Raw genomic sequence first — 13,792 nt, 5'->3', positions numbered from 1 at the left:
AGACAGTGCGGAGGGATCCTACCCACATGTAGAGAGATGCTAGCCACGAGCATCAAACGACGCGAGACATCCTAACTACCTGCATCAGGCAGTACAGAGGGACCATAACCACGAGCATCTGGCAATGCAAAAAGCTGCCAACTGTATCGGAAAACGTGAAGGGGACCCGAACACCGCTCACAAATACCGGACAATGCGGAGGGATTATACCCACGAGTATCGGACAATACGGAGAGGTCCTAACCACAAATGGCGCCAGTCAGCACAAGCACGTCACCATCCCTGCGTCATTCCCCAGTACCGGGCCATTCCCGGTTGGGAAGACACCATTAGCGGGGGTCAGATTGCTGAGCCCACGGTGGTTGCCGCGGCTGGTTTCGGCCTCGGAATACCACACGGCTCGCCACTGTTATCGCTACATCGCTCGTCACACAACATGACAAGCACATACATTTTTAGCGCAGTGTAATATCGTTAATACTGGGTTATTCTCCTCTGGAATGCTTTCACGTTTGGTGGTTCGTAATTTCTCTCTTTCGCGGCACGCATAAAAAACTGCCAACCACACGAATTTTGCGTGCGTTCCTTCAGACATGGCAAGGAATGCAATCTCGCAATGTAAATACATATATTTCACGAGCAAACACAACAACAAACTTCAGCAAAACAATCGCATTTCACCGACTGGTCGCAGCTGGCAATGCCACTGCTGACTCACCGGTAGAAGTCTGCGAAGAGCCGGAAGGCTTGGACCCTTCGTGGGTCTTGATGTGCTTTTTGCACGCAGACATTTCTGGGTAGGACTTTGTACAGAAAGGGCACTGGTAGGGTCTGTTGCCATAGTGGCGGTTCAAGTGCTCAGTCAGCGCCTGCTGTCGCGGAAATGACTTGCCGCACTCGTCGCACTTGAAAGGCTTGTCTTGCATGTGGCTGCGACGGTGCCGCTTCAGATCATTCAGCACGTTGAACGCCATCGGACACTTCTCGCACTGAAAGCCCTTCTTTCCCTCGTGCCGCAGCGTGTGCATCTTCAGCTGCACCTTCTGCCGGAAGCTCTTGCCGCACAAGTCGCAGAGGTGGCGCCTGATGTCGGCGTGCGTCTCGCGATGCGCGTTCAGCGCGCCCAGCTGCACGAAACGTGACGCGCAGATGTCGCACTGGTACGGCCGCTCGCCGGAATGCACCCGCCCGTGGATCTGCAGGGACTTCTTCTCGCGGAAACGTTTGTTGCACACAGTGCACTCAAATGGGCGGTCATCAGTGTGCGTCTTCATATGGCGATTCAGATTGCTGAACGTCGTGAATTCCCTGCCACACTCCTTGCACTTGTTTTGGCATGGTACACCATGACACTGCATGTGGGTGCGGAGGTGTGCCCTGGAGTGACATGATTCACCACACTTCTGGCAAGCAAATGATCTACTGTGAATTGCAAAGTGGTAGTAAAAAGATCCAATGCTTGGGTAGCTTTTCTGGCAAACATTGCAGCAATACACATGGCAATCACTACCCTTTGCTTCAGGATCTCTTGCCTGCTTTGTGAAGAAGTTAAGGACTGCAGCACCTCTTTTGTTTTTGGCAATAGTTAGATATTTGCGGAGATCAACTGAGCTTCCTGCAACATTCTCATCCTCTGCAACTGGCCCAACATTGTTTGACACATTGTTCCCCAGTGCTGGAGGAACAGGTATTTCTATATCATCCACACCAAATCCTTCACTTTCTTCTGCAGTGAATGGTACCTCTGGCAATGGCAATGGATCATCTCCATCAACATGATCACCTCTTTGTACATCCAAGGTCTCTTCAATAGCTAGGGTGTTCACAGTCATGGTTGGGCTCCCTGATGGTATTGGTACAGCACCCCGAAGTCCTAACCCAGAGGTAAATGTGTTACTGGGATCAACCACCACAGATAGGGAATGCTGTCCATCACTCGCAGCAGTCATAGTTGGCTGACTGACAAGATAATGATCAAGCAAATCTGTTCCAATGGCATTCGTATCAGCCTGCTTCTGCTCCAAATCAAACAAAGCGGTGTGGTTGGCATCATCCTGGTTCTGCTGAAAAACTTTGACTCCTTGAGATCTTGTGTGTCGAGGATGGTGAGAATGGCTTACTGAATTGGAGTGGTATGTTGAGGTGTGTTGCAGAATGGGTCTTTGATACTGGGGAAGATGGCTGCTACAAAGCTTGAACTGCTCTTGTGCAATCAAGTTCTCCCGCTCAGACAGTTGTGATGCAAGAGCAGTAATGTCATCTGCTGAGCTGTTCACAACATCTTGCAGATTTTCAGATACAACATTCCAGTACTGGACAGCCTTTAGTTTGTCTTCAGTGGACATGGACTGAACTAATGCAATGGCTTCCTTGATCTTCCCTTGAAAGCATGCCAACGTGCTGGTGATAGACAGGTCATTCTCAGCACTCTCCATGTTCATCTACCAATGGAGTTTCGCTGCAGCATAGAGTATTATAAGATCATAGCAAATAGCGTTGCTACCTCACACATACACCACACCTCGCGATCGCTGCAAATGTCAATACGCCTGCCATTCCCCAGCCTTCTCGGTGCCGTGGCTACACCTGAATGAGCATGAAGCTTAACTAAATCACTTATGTCTTGTGACGCTTGCTAGCGTCTTCCAGTCAGCTCTTGACCGATTAACAACTCACTTTCCAAAGTCCATCCTCCCTCCGCACCACCACCGACACCGCATCCCACCCCCGTGTACCCCTTGTGTACATTAGTTTGCCATTGGTTCCTTTTTAGTTTACAACCTTCTCCACCAGGGACATAAAGTGGTAGTTTATATTTTATCTAAAATATTACCAAATTAATATAAAAACAGGAAAAATCCGATAGAAATAATTTTTAAGTACTTTTTCTCTGGCTTTTCTGTGAGCGAACATAAAAAGCCCGGCGACAAGTTTTGTCGGAGGCTATAGTTTTATAAATTTGTATGAGGTCTTCTTTCTTTAGGCACCCAAATCCCCGATAAACGCGGTTTGTAAACAAGGAAATCCGGCGGGTGTGTTGTTTTTGCGCTGGATCGAGGGAGCGGGGGGCCAGTGTGGTGTGTTTTTAGTTTTATTTTATGAGTGGTTGACGGCCCGAATCTACATGACTTACGGTAAGTACCCATACGACTCAAAAACTGCAAAGATTGATAACAAATATCACCAAGTAGTGAGCGAATTAAGAATTGAGCGTGGTCCCTTTTATTGGTAATCCCAAACCCGAATGGTTCCGCCGGATTTTGTCCCACGTACCTGATTTTGTGTGCAGCTTGGACTGCGTCACTCCCCTGGCACTTGATCGATTTGACCATTGTGATGACCATTTTTAAGCCCTATGCGTTCAGGATGTAGATGAGTCATAGGTGGGAAAGCCAGTGACTGAGGTTTGGGATAGTTCAAGGGTTGAGAAGAGGATTGTGATATTCTAAGCTCATGTTGCCCTTACTTTGCTCTAAAATCACAAGAATGAGCACAATTGTTCATTACATTGTTGTTTTATTGTTCTTATTGCTTATTGTTCTTACAATGTTGCCCTTTATGTTACCTACAGGTGAAGGAGCATGCGGTCCATTGTAGAGGCTGTTAATTGAAGATTTTTGTGTTCAAAATAAAACAGCTGTAAGGATGCCTCCGATCAATGCCCTATTCTTGGTTATGTGTCTTGCTGGTGGACAAGGTATGCTCTATTTTTTGTATTTGCTTACCTAGTATTTTCTGTGACAAGGGGTGTAAGGCTGTTGCAACTGCCTTGGCTGTCAAAAAAATGGTGAATTTGTTGAATGCCTTGCTCTTAATCTTGCCTTTTAGCTTCATGTGAATTTGTTAAGGTTTCAGTATTCTGGGATTTTGATCTTCTATCTGGTGATATATTTATGATAACATGATAGGATGTTACTTGGGAACAAGTCTTTTAAATACTTATGTGATATTTATGGTTACAAAGATGGAATATAAAGCATATTAGGATAGTTCTTGTGGTTGCTTTTTAAGAATGGAGTTTTTGGTAGTATTATGGGTGTCAGAATCTCATGTTGTTAAAATTGTGTTTGTGAGGTGTAATTTTCAGATGATGCTTTATTTTCCTAGCTGTGCTGGTCAAAAACTTGTAGATTGTTGTGTCCTCAGGCTCTCACCTACCACGCCTGAGGTATCATCAACTCATGCATGCTTCTGAGCTCAGTCACACAATAGTGAAGCGGGGCATCAACAGCAGTCCTCATCCATTCAACAAAATAAAAGAGGTTACATTCAAGACTCTTGGGAGGTAAGCATGGATTTAAAATACTATGAAATATTTTTGCACATTTTATATCACCATGTTCAGTGTAGAGTGCCTGTTGCCTGCACAACATATTGTGTAAGCATTCTATGTTGGAAAATTATTTTCCACTGTGGATTAGACTGCAAAAACATGCGCTTATGATACATCTGACAGAGCAGATAAATCTCTTGCCATCAATTTTAGCACACATCATGAATCTGCAGTGCAGAATGCCTTGTCATAAATCTGAGAGCTGGATGTCTAGAGTTCAGAACTCAGTTGGCACAGATTTTGGTGTAAAGACAGCCAAAAGACAGCCAATGTTTTGAGCCATTGTGGTGCTGCAAAGGTAATGTCTGGCAAGAATGCTCTGAAAACATTCCATGGCTTTCAACTGGTTGCCAATGTTTTCAGGGAGTTCAGGCTTGTGCTCACACCACGGAAGCACCTCCTGCACAGCCAGTTCAAAGCATATGAAGTTGATGAGAATGGAGCAGAGAAGCTTCATCACCTGGGTGAGTCCTTCCAACCCAGATGACAAATGACATGTCCACATCTCACACACAATGCACACTTAGAGATCAGCCATGATGTCCCCTTGCGGAGCGGATGGATCGACGATGCTAACATCTCATGCATGATGCACACCCACAGACCAGCCATGGCTTCCCCCTGTGGAGCGTGCGGACCGACGATGCCGACATCTCACGCACGATACACACCCACAGACCAGCCATGGCTCCCCCCTGTGGAGCGTGCGGACCGACGATGCCGACATCTCACGCACGATACACACGCACAGTCCAGCCATGACGTCCCCCTGTGGAGCGTGCGGACCGACGATGCCGACATCTCACGCACGATACACACGCACAGACCAGCCATGACGTCCCCCTGTGGAGCGGATGGGCCGACGCCGCCGCGTGGTCCCCAGATCCGGAAGACTCGGAGCTGTACGAGGGGCGCGTGTTCGGCGAGACCGAATCGGATGCCAGCGTACAGCTGGAGAACGGCGTGATGACGGCCACCGTTCGCACCAAGGAAGACACCTATCACATCGAGGTGAGCGTGCAGCCAAGGATGGCGAGGTGAGCGTGCAGCCAGAGATGGCGAGGTGGGCGTGCAGCCAAGGACAACGAGGTGAGCGTGCAGCCAAGGATGGCAAGGTAAGCGCGTGTTCAGGGAAGACGCGTGTGCCAGCGAGGTGAGTGTGCATCCAGAATCGACGCCCATTGCATCGAGGTGAAGGTACAGCCAGATACGGCACCTATTTGCCGCGGTGAGCGTGCATCCAGAATCGAAGCTCATTGCATCGAGGTGAAGGTGCAGCCAGATACGGCGCCTATTTGTCAAGGCGAGAGCGCGTCCAGCGATGACGATGTTCGCGCGTACAAGGAAGAGGTATGTCACGTGTTACGTGTGAGCTTGCACCCACCAATCTCCCACTACGTTGCAGTAATAGTAAACCTGTGGATGTATGTGACTTGTTCACCACGTGTATTGAGTGCGGACCAAGTGGCACGTCCACCACATGGAGATATATTTGAAACCACCTATCAATGCTATTAGAAAACCAGGGCGCCACTTCCAGGTTAGGGTGTAACCACGGTAACCAGACCAAGTTAAGGATGGAAGCGAATACGAACACACCAAATTTCGCAGCTGTGAGCATGCTTCTGGATTTCATGCAAACAATCAAATTATACAGACAATATATTATTTCGTCCATGGAGTAACTCCACGGATGAAATAATTGTTCGGACTACCATTCTCGTCTGGTTTGTAAGTATGTACGCAACGCATCAAGGTAGTAGCACAGTAGACGAGGACGATAGTCGGAACAATTTTTCCGTGTGTGATACTAATGGCTCGCCGCAATCCTTCCGTAACACAGATTCTGATTGCCGCCGCAACATTCTTACGTCTTCATTCGCGCACTTCGTGTTGGCCGAGCCGAACGCTCGAGTAGGCCCTTAGTCCGCCCAGTGGTGCGCGCACCCGTGCCAGCCAGCTCGGGTCTCGGTTCCGCGCGCGCTGGCAGCCGCTTTCGCCGGCGACCGCCGCTCCGTCGCGCGCGCCGTCGCCCCTGACCACCGCCGCGCGCCGCCGCAGCCGGCCTGGCGCCACATGGACGACCCGGAGCGCAGCCGCATGATCACGTACCGCGGCTCGGACGTGGAGGAGCCGGAGACGCCTGCGTCGCACCTGCCGCCCACTTCCCACTGCGCCTACGTCCGCGAGGACGGCAACGCCACCGGTGAGGCCGACGACGCCGGCGGCGGCCCCGCCCGCCGCCGAGGCGCCCGTCTGTCGGCAGGGGGTTAGGTGCGCTTGTCTTCATTCAAGGGGTGGACGGTCCGTTCGGACCAGCCGATGACCCGAGATTTGTTGGCGAGGCACAGCCAATTCCTGGGATTGGGGAAGGCACTCACAATGTACCTTGTGTTCTTGTTGAAACTCGCTGCAGCACCCAGTTTTGGTATGAGGAACGGTTCATGTGTAACTCCGCCGCATGGTTACGTGGGCTCAGCTGGAGTGCGGCGCGTGTCTAAGCCCATACGGTTATGCCAGGCCCCGAGTGGAGTAAGGAGGACGGGCCGCATGTGAGGGCCAAGCGGCAGACGACAGAGGCTTACACGTTCAACATGCTGAAGACAAGGTGCCCGCTCCTGCTGGTGGCGGACTACAGGTTCTACAAGGACATGGGTGGAAGCAGCACAAAGACCACCATCAACTACCTGGTATAATGCTCAAGCATGGGCCGCACGTCCGGCGCCAAACACACCACCCGCTGTCGCTCACGTGCTAGCTGACGGGCTTGGCATGCTTTTCTCTGAAGCCTGCTGTCCACATGCATGTTTAACGCTGTGATACCGGCGTCGCTGCCAGAGCGTTGCATCATGTGGAGCGTGCTGCTTCTCCCTCCAGGCCTTCCTGTAGATGTGGAGCGGACGGGCATCCATGCTGCCAGAGCGTTGCATCATGTGGGGCGTGCTGTGCCTCACTGCACACCTTCCTGTGGGTGTGGAGCGAACGGGATCCTTCCGTGCTGCCAGAGCGTTGCATCATGTGGAGCGTGCTTCCTCTCCCTCTTCTTCCAGGCCTTCCCGTGGGTGTGGAGCGAACGGGATCCTTCCGTGCTGCCAGAGCGTTGCATCATGTGGAGCGCGCTTCCTCTCCCTCTTCTTCCAGGCCATCCCGTGGGTGTGGAGCGGACGGGATCCTTCCGTGCATCCTTTCCTATGACCATCTCCGACGTCTGCTGAGATTCATCTCCGCACTGGTGCGTTGCGCTGGGAGATAGGTAACTATTGAATATTGTTGTTCACGCCATTAAGTGGGTGATCACCTGAGCTGATCCGGTGAAGATAGCTTCGGCACATTTGCGCCACAGCAAAGCTTTAAACTCGTTCAGATGAATGCTTTGTTTTCGCCGGATGTAACCGACGTAAAGTTGTCGACATTTACAGAGGTGACGATCGCATGCGCCGTGAAATGATACGAAAATAGGTAAAATAAACCGGGACGTTAAAATGACTGGAGGGGAAAAGAAATAACCAAAATGAATAGACCTCTGATGATACGTGAACATGAACAAAGGAAACATCACATGGAACAGCATCCTCTCCAGCCCCTCCCCGGTGCCACACTGAAATGCTTACGTACCTCGATTTAGTGAAGGCTTTTTTTTAATGCTTGTCGTGACATGCGTATGCATGACAGACCTGCCGAAGTACCTGAATTTCGTTCACAAGATGCAATGCATGTTTGAGTTTTATTTTGCGTAAGAGCGGTGACCCCAATGACGCGTTTGCGCGGCTGCCGCACAGCGGCGTGACCTGACCCGACTCCTGCAGATCAGCTTGATCGACCGCGTGGACAAGATCTACCGTGAGACGGTGTGGGCCGACCGGGCCGGCGACCACGGCCTCTCGGCCATGGGCTTCGTCATCAAGAAGATCCTGGTGCACAACGCGCACACGCCTGTCACGCGCGGCCAGGAGCACTACAACATGGACACGGGCAGCTGGGACGTGCGCCACCTGCTGGAGGTGGGAATGGGGGCCTGGTCAGCGGCCTGGCAGCACGCCCGGGTGGCCGGGATGATCACCGGTCCGGGCAGCTGTCGACCTGTACGGCTGGTTTTATTAGCGACGCGTGGATGCTTGCTGACTTGTTTTGTTAGGTGTAACTGAAGGCTTGACGTGTCTGTTGTTTTGAAAAAAGGCAGCAGTCGCCTAATGTCATGATTTTTAAAATAGTTCCAGTAGCTTTTTCGACAAGATTGGTTTACACTTCCCAACGCATCACTATAGCTTTGCAACCCGACTCAATGAGCGGAAAATTGTGCGGAAAGGGGCTAGTAGATAAGAGACAGTTACAGTACTGATGGCGTATTGAAAGCGTATCCGCACTGAACCAAAGTCTCGCAGGCCGCGGAGGTTCGTCTTGCCGTGACTGGCTGAGGGGTGGGTAGCAGTCTCGTTTGACTCTCCTTCTCTGGCGGACCAGACGCAACGACTCCATGAGCTCTGTTGTCACATCCAGCGAACGACAGCGAGCGACCCGGTGACATAGGTGACGGTCACCGACTGACTGTTGTGAGGACTGACGACGGGATGCTGAACAGCAGCGGCTCATGTGAGGCGTTTTGTTTTTGTCAGAAAAATGCTATACTCGTTTTGCTTCTGCTTTTGCAGTTATCTGTTTGCCGAACGGTTGCAGGTTTTGTGTTTTTAGCGCGGGTCATCGCGTAACCTACCTGCGCCTTAGTTGTTTTCTCGTGTGTTATTTAATCACAGATGTGTTTCTCCATTCGCATAGTACGTGTGTATAGAATGCCGCCCAAAACATGCCGGTGTGCGCCTGGCTGGGCTGCGTCACCTTCCCCAGCCTGTGACCTGAGGCCGCCCCTCGGCCGGGCGGCCGACTCCGACGCTGATCGCGCCGCCGCCGCCGCCGCAGGTGTTCAGCCGCGAGCCCTCGCACGAGGACTTCTGCCTGGCGCACCTCTTCACCGACATCCGGTTCGACGGCGGTATCCTGGGGCTGGCGTACGTCGGCTCGCCGCGGCGCAACTCGGTCGGCGGCATCTGCACGCCCGGTACGAGGGCCAGTCGGCTGCCGTCGACCTTCCTCACGGGCGTGCGCTCTCGGCGCTCGGCCGGCGACGGGATGTGACCGGCTTTTGGACGGGATTCGGGACCTTTTCTCACCTTAGACACAGGGCCTCAGACACAAAACATGGTCGCAGCTTCGTCTGGTCTATACAGGCTCCAGTGTCATTGATCGCGTCCGCCTGTGCGCTTTGCATGTCTGCTTGGCATGGGTTGTCTTATGTAACTGCATTTGACCTGGTAAGCCCCGTGCTGCATTTGCTTGCCCCTGAAATGTTTTCTGCTGTTTCAGAATACTTTAAGAACGGCTTTACGCTGTACCTGAACTCGGGCCTGAGCTCGTCGCGGAACCATTACGGCCAGCGGGTCATCACCCGGTCAGTCTGCCGCTGGCCGCCACCGTCACTGGACACGCCCCAGACTAATGTACCGCATCATTGGGCTGGCGGTCACTGGGTCACGGGACTGTTCCTCCTTGTACAGCAGCTGGGTCCCACTGTCCTCCCTAAGCCCCCCCCCCCCCGGTCCGCCCTTTTCCGGCGATCGGATGGGACCTGACCGATTGTGTCTGCCTGGTGTCTGCCTATGACTCGTCTCTGATGGTTGACCCGGTGACCTCCGTACAAAACCATGTCCCGGTAGTCAGTCAGTCAGTCAGTCAGTCAGTCGGTCAGTCGGTCAGTCAGTCAGTCAGTCAGTCAGTCAGTCAGTCAGTCAGTCAGTCAGTCAGTCAGTCAGTCAGTCAGTCAGTCAGTCAGTCAGTCAGTCAGTCAGTCAGTCAGTCAGTCAGTCAGTCAGTCAGTCAGTCAGTCAGGCAGTCAGTCAGTCAGTCTATCGTTCCCCGTGCGCTCGGCCTGGCGACCACTGGGCCACGATGGGACGCCGTTGTCCGCGGCGGGGGCCGTGCTGAGCTGCATGACCTGGGACCCGTCCCCTCCGGCCGAACTCACCAGCAGCCATCTTGACCGACAGCGAGGCTGACCTGGTGACGGCCCACGAGTTCGGCCACAACTGGGGCAGTGAACATGACCCGGACCTGCCCGAGTGCTCGCCCAGCGCCAACAAGGGCGGCTCCTACCTCATGTACACATACTCCGTGTCCGGCTACGACCTCAACAACAAGGTGCGTACTTCTGCGATCGGCCGCATGCGCCGTTCTCTCGGTTGGGTTTCCTGATGTTTGCCATGTCTGGTGTGTGCGGTATCACCCGTCATGATGCTCTGGACATACACTCGGCCCTTTTTCTCTCTGGTCCTCGGCTCGTTTCCAAACCAACAGTGCTGCGTGATGTTGTGCGTGTCACACTGGCGTCAGGTGAACCATGTCTCGCGCTCCCGCGAATGTCCGACTCAGACTCGTGACCCGGCGGGCTAGAGTCAGACTCGCGACCCGGCGAGTCAGAGTCAGACTGGTGACCCGGCGAGTCAGAGTCAGACTGGTGACCCGGCGAGTCAGAGTCGGACTGGTGACCCAGCGAGTCAGACTCAGACTGGTGACCCGGTGAGTCAGCCAGACTCGTGGGTCGGAGAGTCAGAGTCAGACTCGTGACCGATGAGTCGGAGTCGGGCTCGTGCCTCTCGCGCGCGCCGGCTCAGTGCTCGCCCGCCGCTCCCCCGGCAGCGCTTCTCGCCGTGCTCTCTGCGCTCCATCCGCGCCGTGCTGGTGGCCAAGTCCTCCCGCTGCTTCACCGAGCCGGAGGAGTCGTTCTGCGGCAACCTGCGCGTCGAGGGCGACGAGGAGTGCGACGCCGGCCTGGTGGGCTCCGAGGACGAGGACGCGTGCTGCGACAAAAACTGCCAGCTGCGCCGCAAGCGTGGCGCCGTCTGCAGCGACAAGAACTCGCCCTGCTGCAGCCGCTGTCAGTACCTACAGATGGGCGTCAAGTGCCGGGACGCCAGCCTGCACACGTGCGAGATGGAGGCCAAGTGCAACGGTGAGGCGGGGAACACTGTCCAGGTAGCTCCACGGGCTGGGGTGAAAGGCTGCTGCAAACAATCTCCTGGTGAAGTGCTCATAAATGAATGAATGCTCAGGACAAAGTGTTGGGAGTGGTACCGATTAAACTTTTGGAGTGCGAAGTTAAGTCCTGTACTCAAGGTATTGCAGCCTACCCCGCGTCCTCATCTTAATTTAGGTTAAACAGGTTGTTTTACTAAACGCGGCCCGATCGTCAGCGTGCCCGTGTGTGTGCGTGTATGAATCGGGTGCGTCAGTCACCAGCTCGACACCGTGCGCTTTTCTGAATAAGTCGTGGGCGGGTGTCATTGCAGCTCCTCGTGAACTGCCCGTGCGTCCGCGTCTGTACGTGTCTCCGGGGGGCACTCCCCGTAACGGTCGTGCGGCGCGGACGGCGCCGTGCGCGCGCGCGCCGACGCCCCCGCCCCCGCCCCCGTCTCCGGCCGCGCACCCCGTCTCCCGAGGTGACTGTCGCCGCCGGCCGTGCGCAGGCGCGTCGGCCGAGTGTCCGCCGTCGGCGCCGATGGGCGACGACACCGAGTGCCAGGAGCACGGCGGCCGCTGCCGCGCCGGCAAGTGCGTGGCCTTCTGCGAACTGCAGGACCAGCACAGCTGCATGTGCGACGTCGAGGAGGACGCGTGCAACCTCTGCTGCCGCCGCTCGCTCAACGACACGTGCACGGCCCAGGAGCCGGTGCGCATGCTGTCCGGCGGCACGCCGTGCATGCACGGCTTCTGCACCAACACGGTGAGCGGGCAGGCCGGCCCTCGACGCGCCGCCGACCGGGGCCCGGCGCGGCTGTCGGCGGCGCGGCCGCGGCAAGGCACCGGGGTCAACGGGCGAGGAGTAGCGCATGGTTGCTGTGTGGCGGTCTTGTGTGGACCACCGGGTGAAACAGCTGGGTGTATCATCACCTCTTAACTATCAACGTATGTGTGTCCAGCACGTGTGAACTGAACGCCGGCTAACGTGGCACTGTGGTGACGTGGCGCTGTCAGAATGTGAAACACGATGTTTAACCTGTTGCAGGGTGTTTGCGAGAAAACTGTACAGGACGTGGTGGAGCGATTCTGGGATATCATCGAAGACATCAACATCAATAAGGTATACCGTTCAGTACCTTTCGTGAGTAAAGGGACTGTTTGCAGAATCTGCGCCTATTAGTGTAAAAATATGGTCACTGATGGCAACGGTTTGCCGTCAGTCGCTACCACAGGTCACTAGAAAAGTAATTCTTCGGTAATATACGTTGGAGCCAGTGGCCGGTTGACTCCCGTGACCCCCGACGTGTCGATCCCGTTGACTCCTGCGTTGCTGGTCTCCTTGGCATCAAAAGGCTGGCCCGCCTGCCGCCCGGTCCGAACCCCGACCGTGCTGTGGCCCTGACCGTGGTCCTGACAGCGACCACGGCCTGCACCGCAGGTACTGCGCTTCCTTCGCGACAACATCGTGGGCACCGTGCTGGTGATCAGCATCATCATCTGGGTGCCGGCCTCCTGCATCTTCAGCTATGTGGACGCCAAGCGACGGCGCGCCGAGGAGCAGGAGCTGGAGTGGCAGCGGCGCGATCAGCTGATCCGGCCGGGCGAGAGGCGCGTCGTCTACACGCGCCGCCGGCTGGCCGAGCGCGAGCGCGAGTACGGCGCCACGGCGCGGATGTAGGCCACCGGCGGCCGGGCGCGGAGGGCGCGCGCTCGGCGCCGAGCGAGGCCGACGGGTCCGCGCGCGCGACGGAGGGACGCGGCCGGGAGAAGCCCGGCGGCGGTGTGGAGCCGCCGGTAGGCCCGAGGGGGCGACGCCGCCTCCGCGTCGCGCCCGGAGGTGTGCGGGAGGGTGCCACAGTGGGCCCGGGAGGCAGCAGTGACACAGCGGCGATGGCGTGCAGTGCCGGACGCATGATTTTGGTCAGTTTTTTAGATACTCGTCTGTACTTTTGTGTGCGGAGGAAATGATGTGGGGGGGAGGGGGGGGGGGGGGGGGGGGGTGGAGAGCGCTTGATGACCACAGCAATCGATTCGCCAAAGCTCCCCCGGCAGCATCGTGTATATGTATGCGCGCTTGCTGTGGCGCTGTGCCAGCCACTGTCTGCCAGAGGCGCTGACGACGGGTCTGTCGAAGATGCGTGAGTTTCAGTCGACCCAACCACGAGGCGCGACACCGGGTACGCTTCCGTCTGTATGTGGGTTTACTCAGCAAGCTTCCCCCCCCGCCGTGATTAGTGGACCTTCGCAGATGTTTTGCGTTGGCTCTTGTTGCCATTGTGAGCTGTTTGTGAGTTTACTCAGAAACCGTTACCCCCGCCGTGATTAGTAGACCTTCGTAAGTGTTTCGCGCATGCTCATTTTATCATGAATTATTTCAGTGTTGCCTACCATGTGATACCATGGTTCGACGCACGGCGCTGACGAGGCTAAACGATATCGCAGTCACATACC

The 13,792-nt window shown here is 54.9% G+C and overlaps 2 protein-coding genes across 2 annotated transcripts; one reads left to right on the top strand and one right to left on the bottom strand.

Annotated features, from left to right (window-relative positions):
• Positions 1-482: 482 nt before the first annotated feature.
• Positions 483-2,715, bottom strand: LOC119099694 (zinc finger protein 479). The gene has a single exon (XM_037222758.1). The coding sequence runs from the start codon at positions 2,439-2,441 to the stop codon at positions 678-680; it is 1,764 nt and encodes a 587-aa protein (XP_037078653.1). The 5' UTR covers positions 2,442-2,715; the 3' UTR covers positions 483-677.
• A 1,403-nt stretch (positions 2,716-4,118) lies between these two features.
• On the top strand, positions 4,119-13,458 carry LOC119100666 (ADAM 17-like protease). Its single transcript, XM_037223743.1, has 14 exons — positions 4,119-4,285; positions 4,697-4,797; positions 5,217-5,344; positions 6,395-6,539; positions 6,854-7,023; positions 8,140-8,334; positions 9,248-9,386; positions 9,692-9,776; positions 10,372-10,522; positions 11,021-11,333; positions 11,848-12,104; positions 12,387-12,461; positions 12,780-13,007; positions 13,450-13,458. The coding sequence occupies exons 1-14, from the start codon at positions 4,182-4,184 to the stop codon at positions 13,456-13,458; spliced, it is 2,100 nt and encodes a 699-aa protein (XP_037079638.1). The 5' UTR covers positions 4,119-4,181.
• The last annotated feature ends 334 nt before the right edge of the window (positions 13,459-13,792 follow it).

Source organism: Pollicipes pollicipes, unplaced genomic scaffold (assembly GCF_011947565.3).
Source record: "Pollicipes pollicipes isolate AB1234 unplaced genomic scaffold, Ppol_2.1 Scaffold_4881;HRSCAF=5763_pilon_pilon_pilon, whole genome shotgun sequence".
NCBI lineage: Eukaryota > Metazoa > Arthropoda > Thecostraca > Pollicipedomorpha > Pollicipedidae > Pollicipes > Pollicipes pollicipes.
Note: the sequence above shows the minus strand (reverse complement) of the source record. Positions and strands in the feature narration are given on the sequence as shown.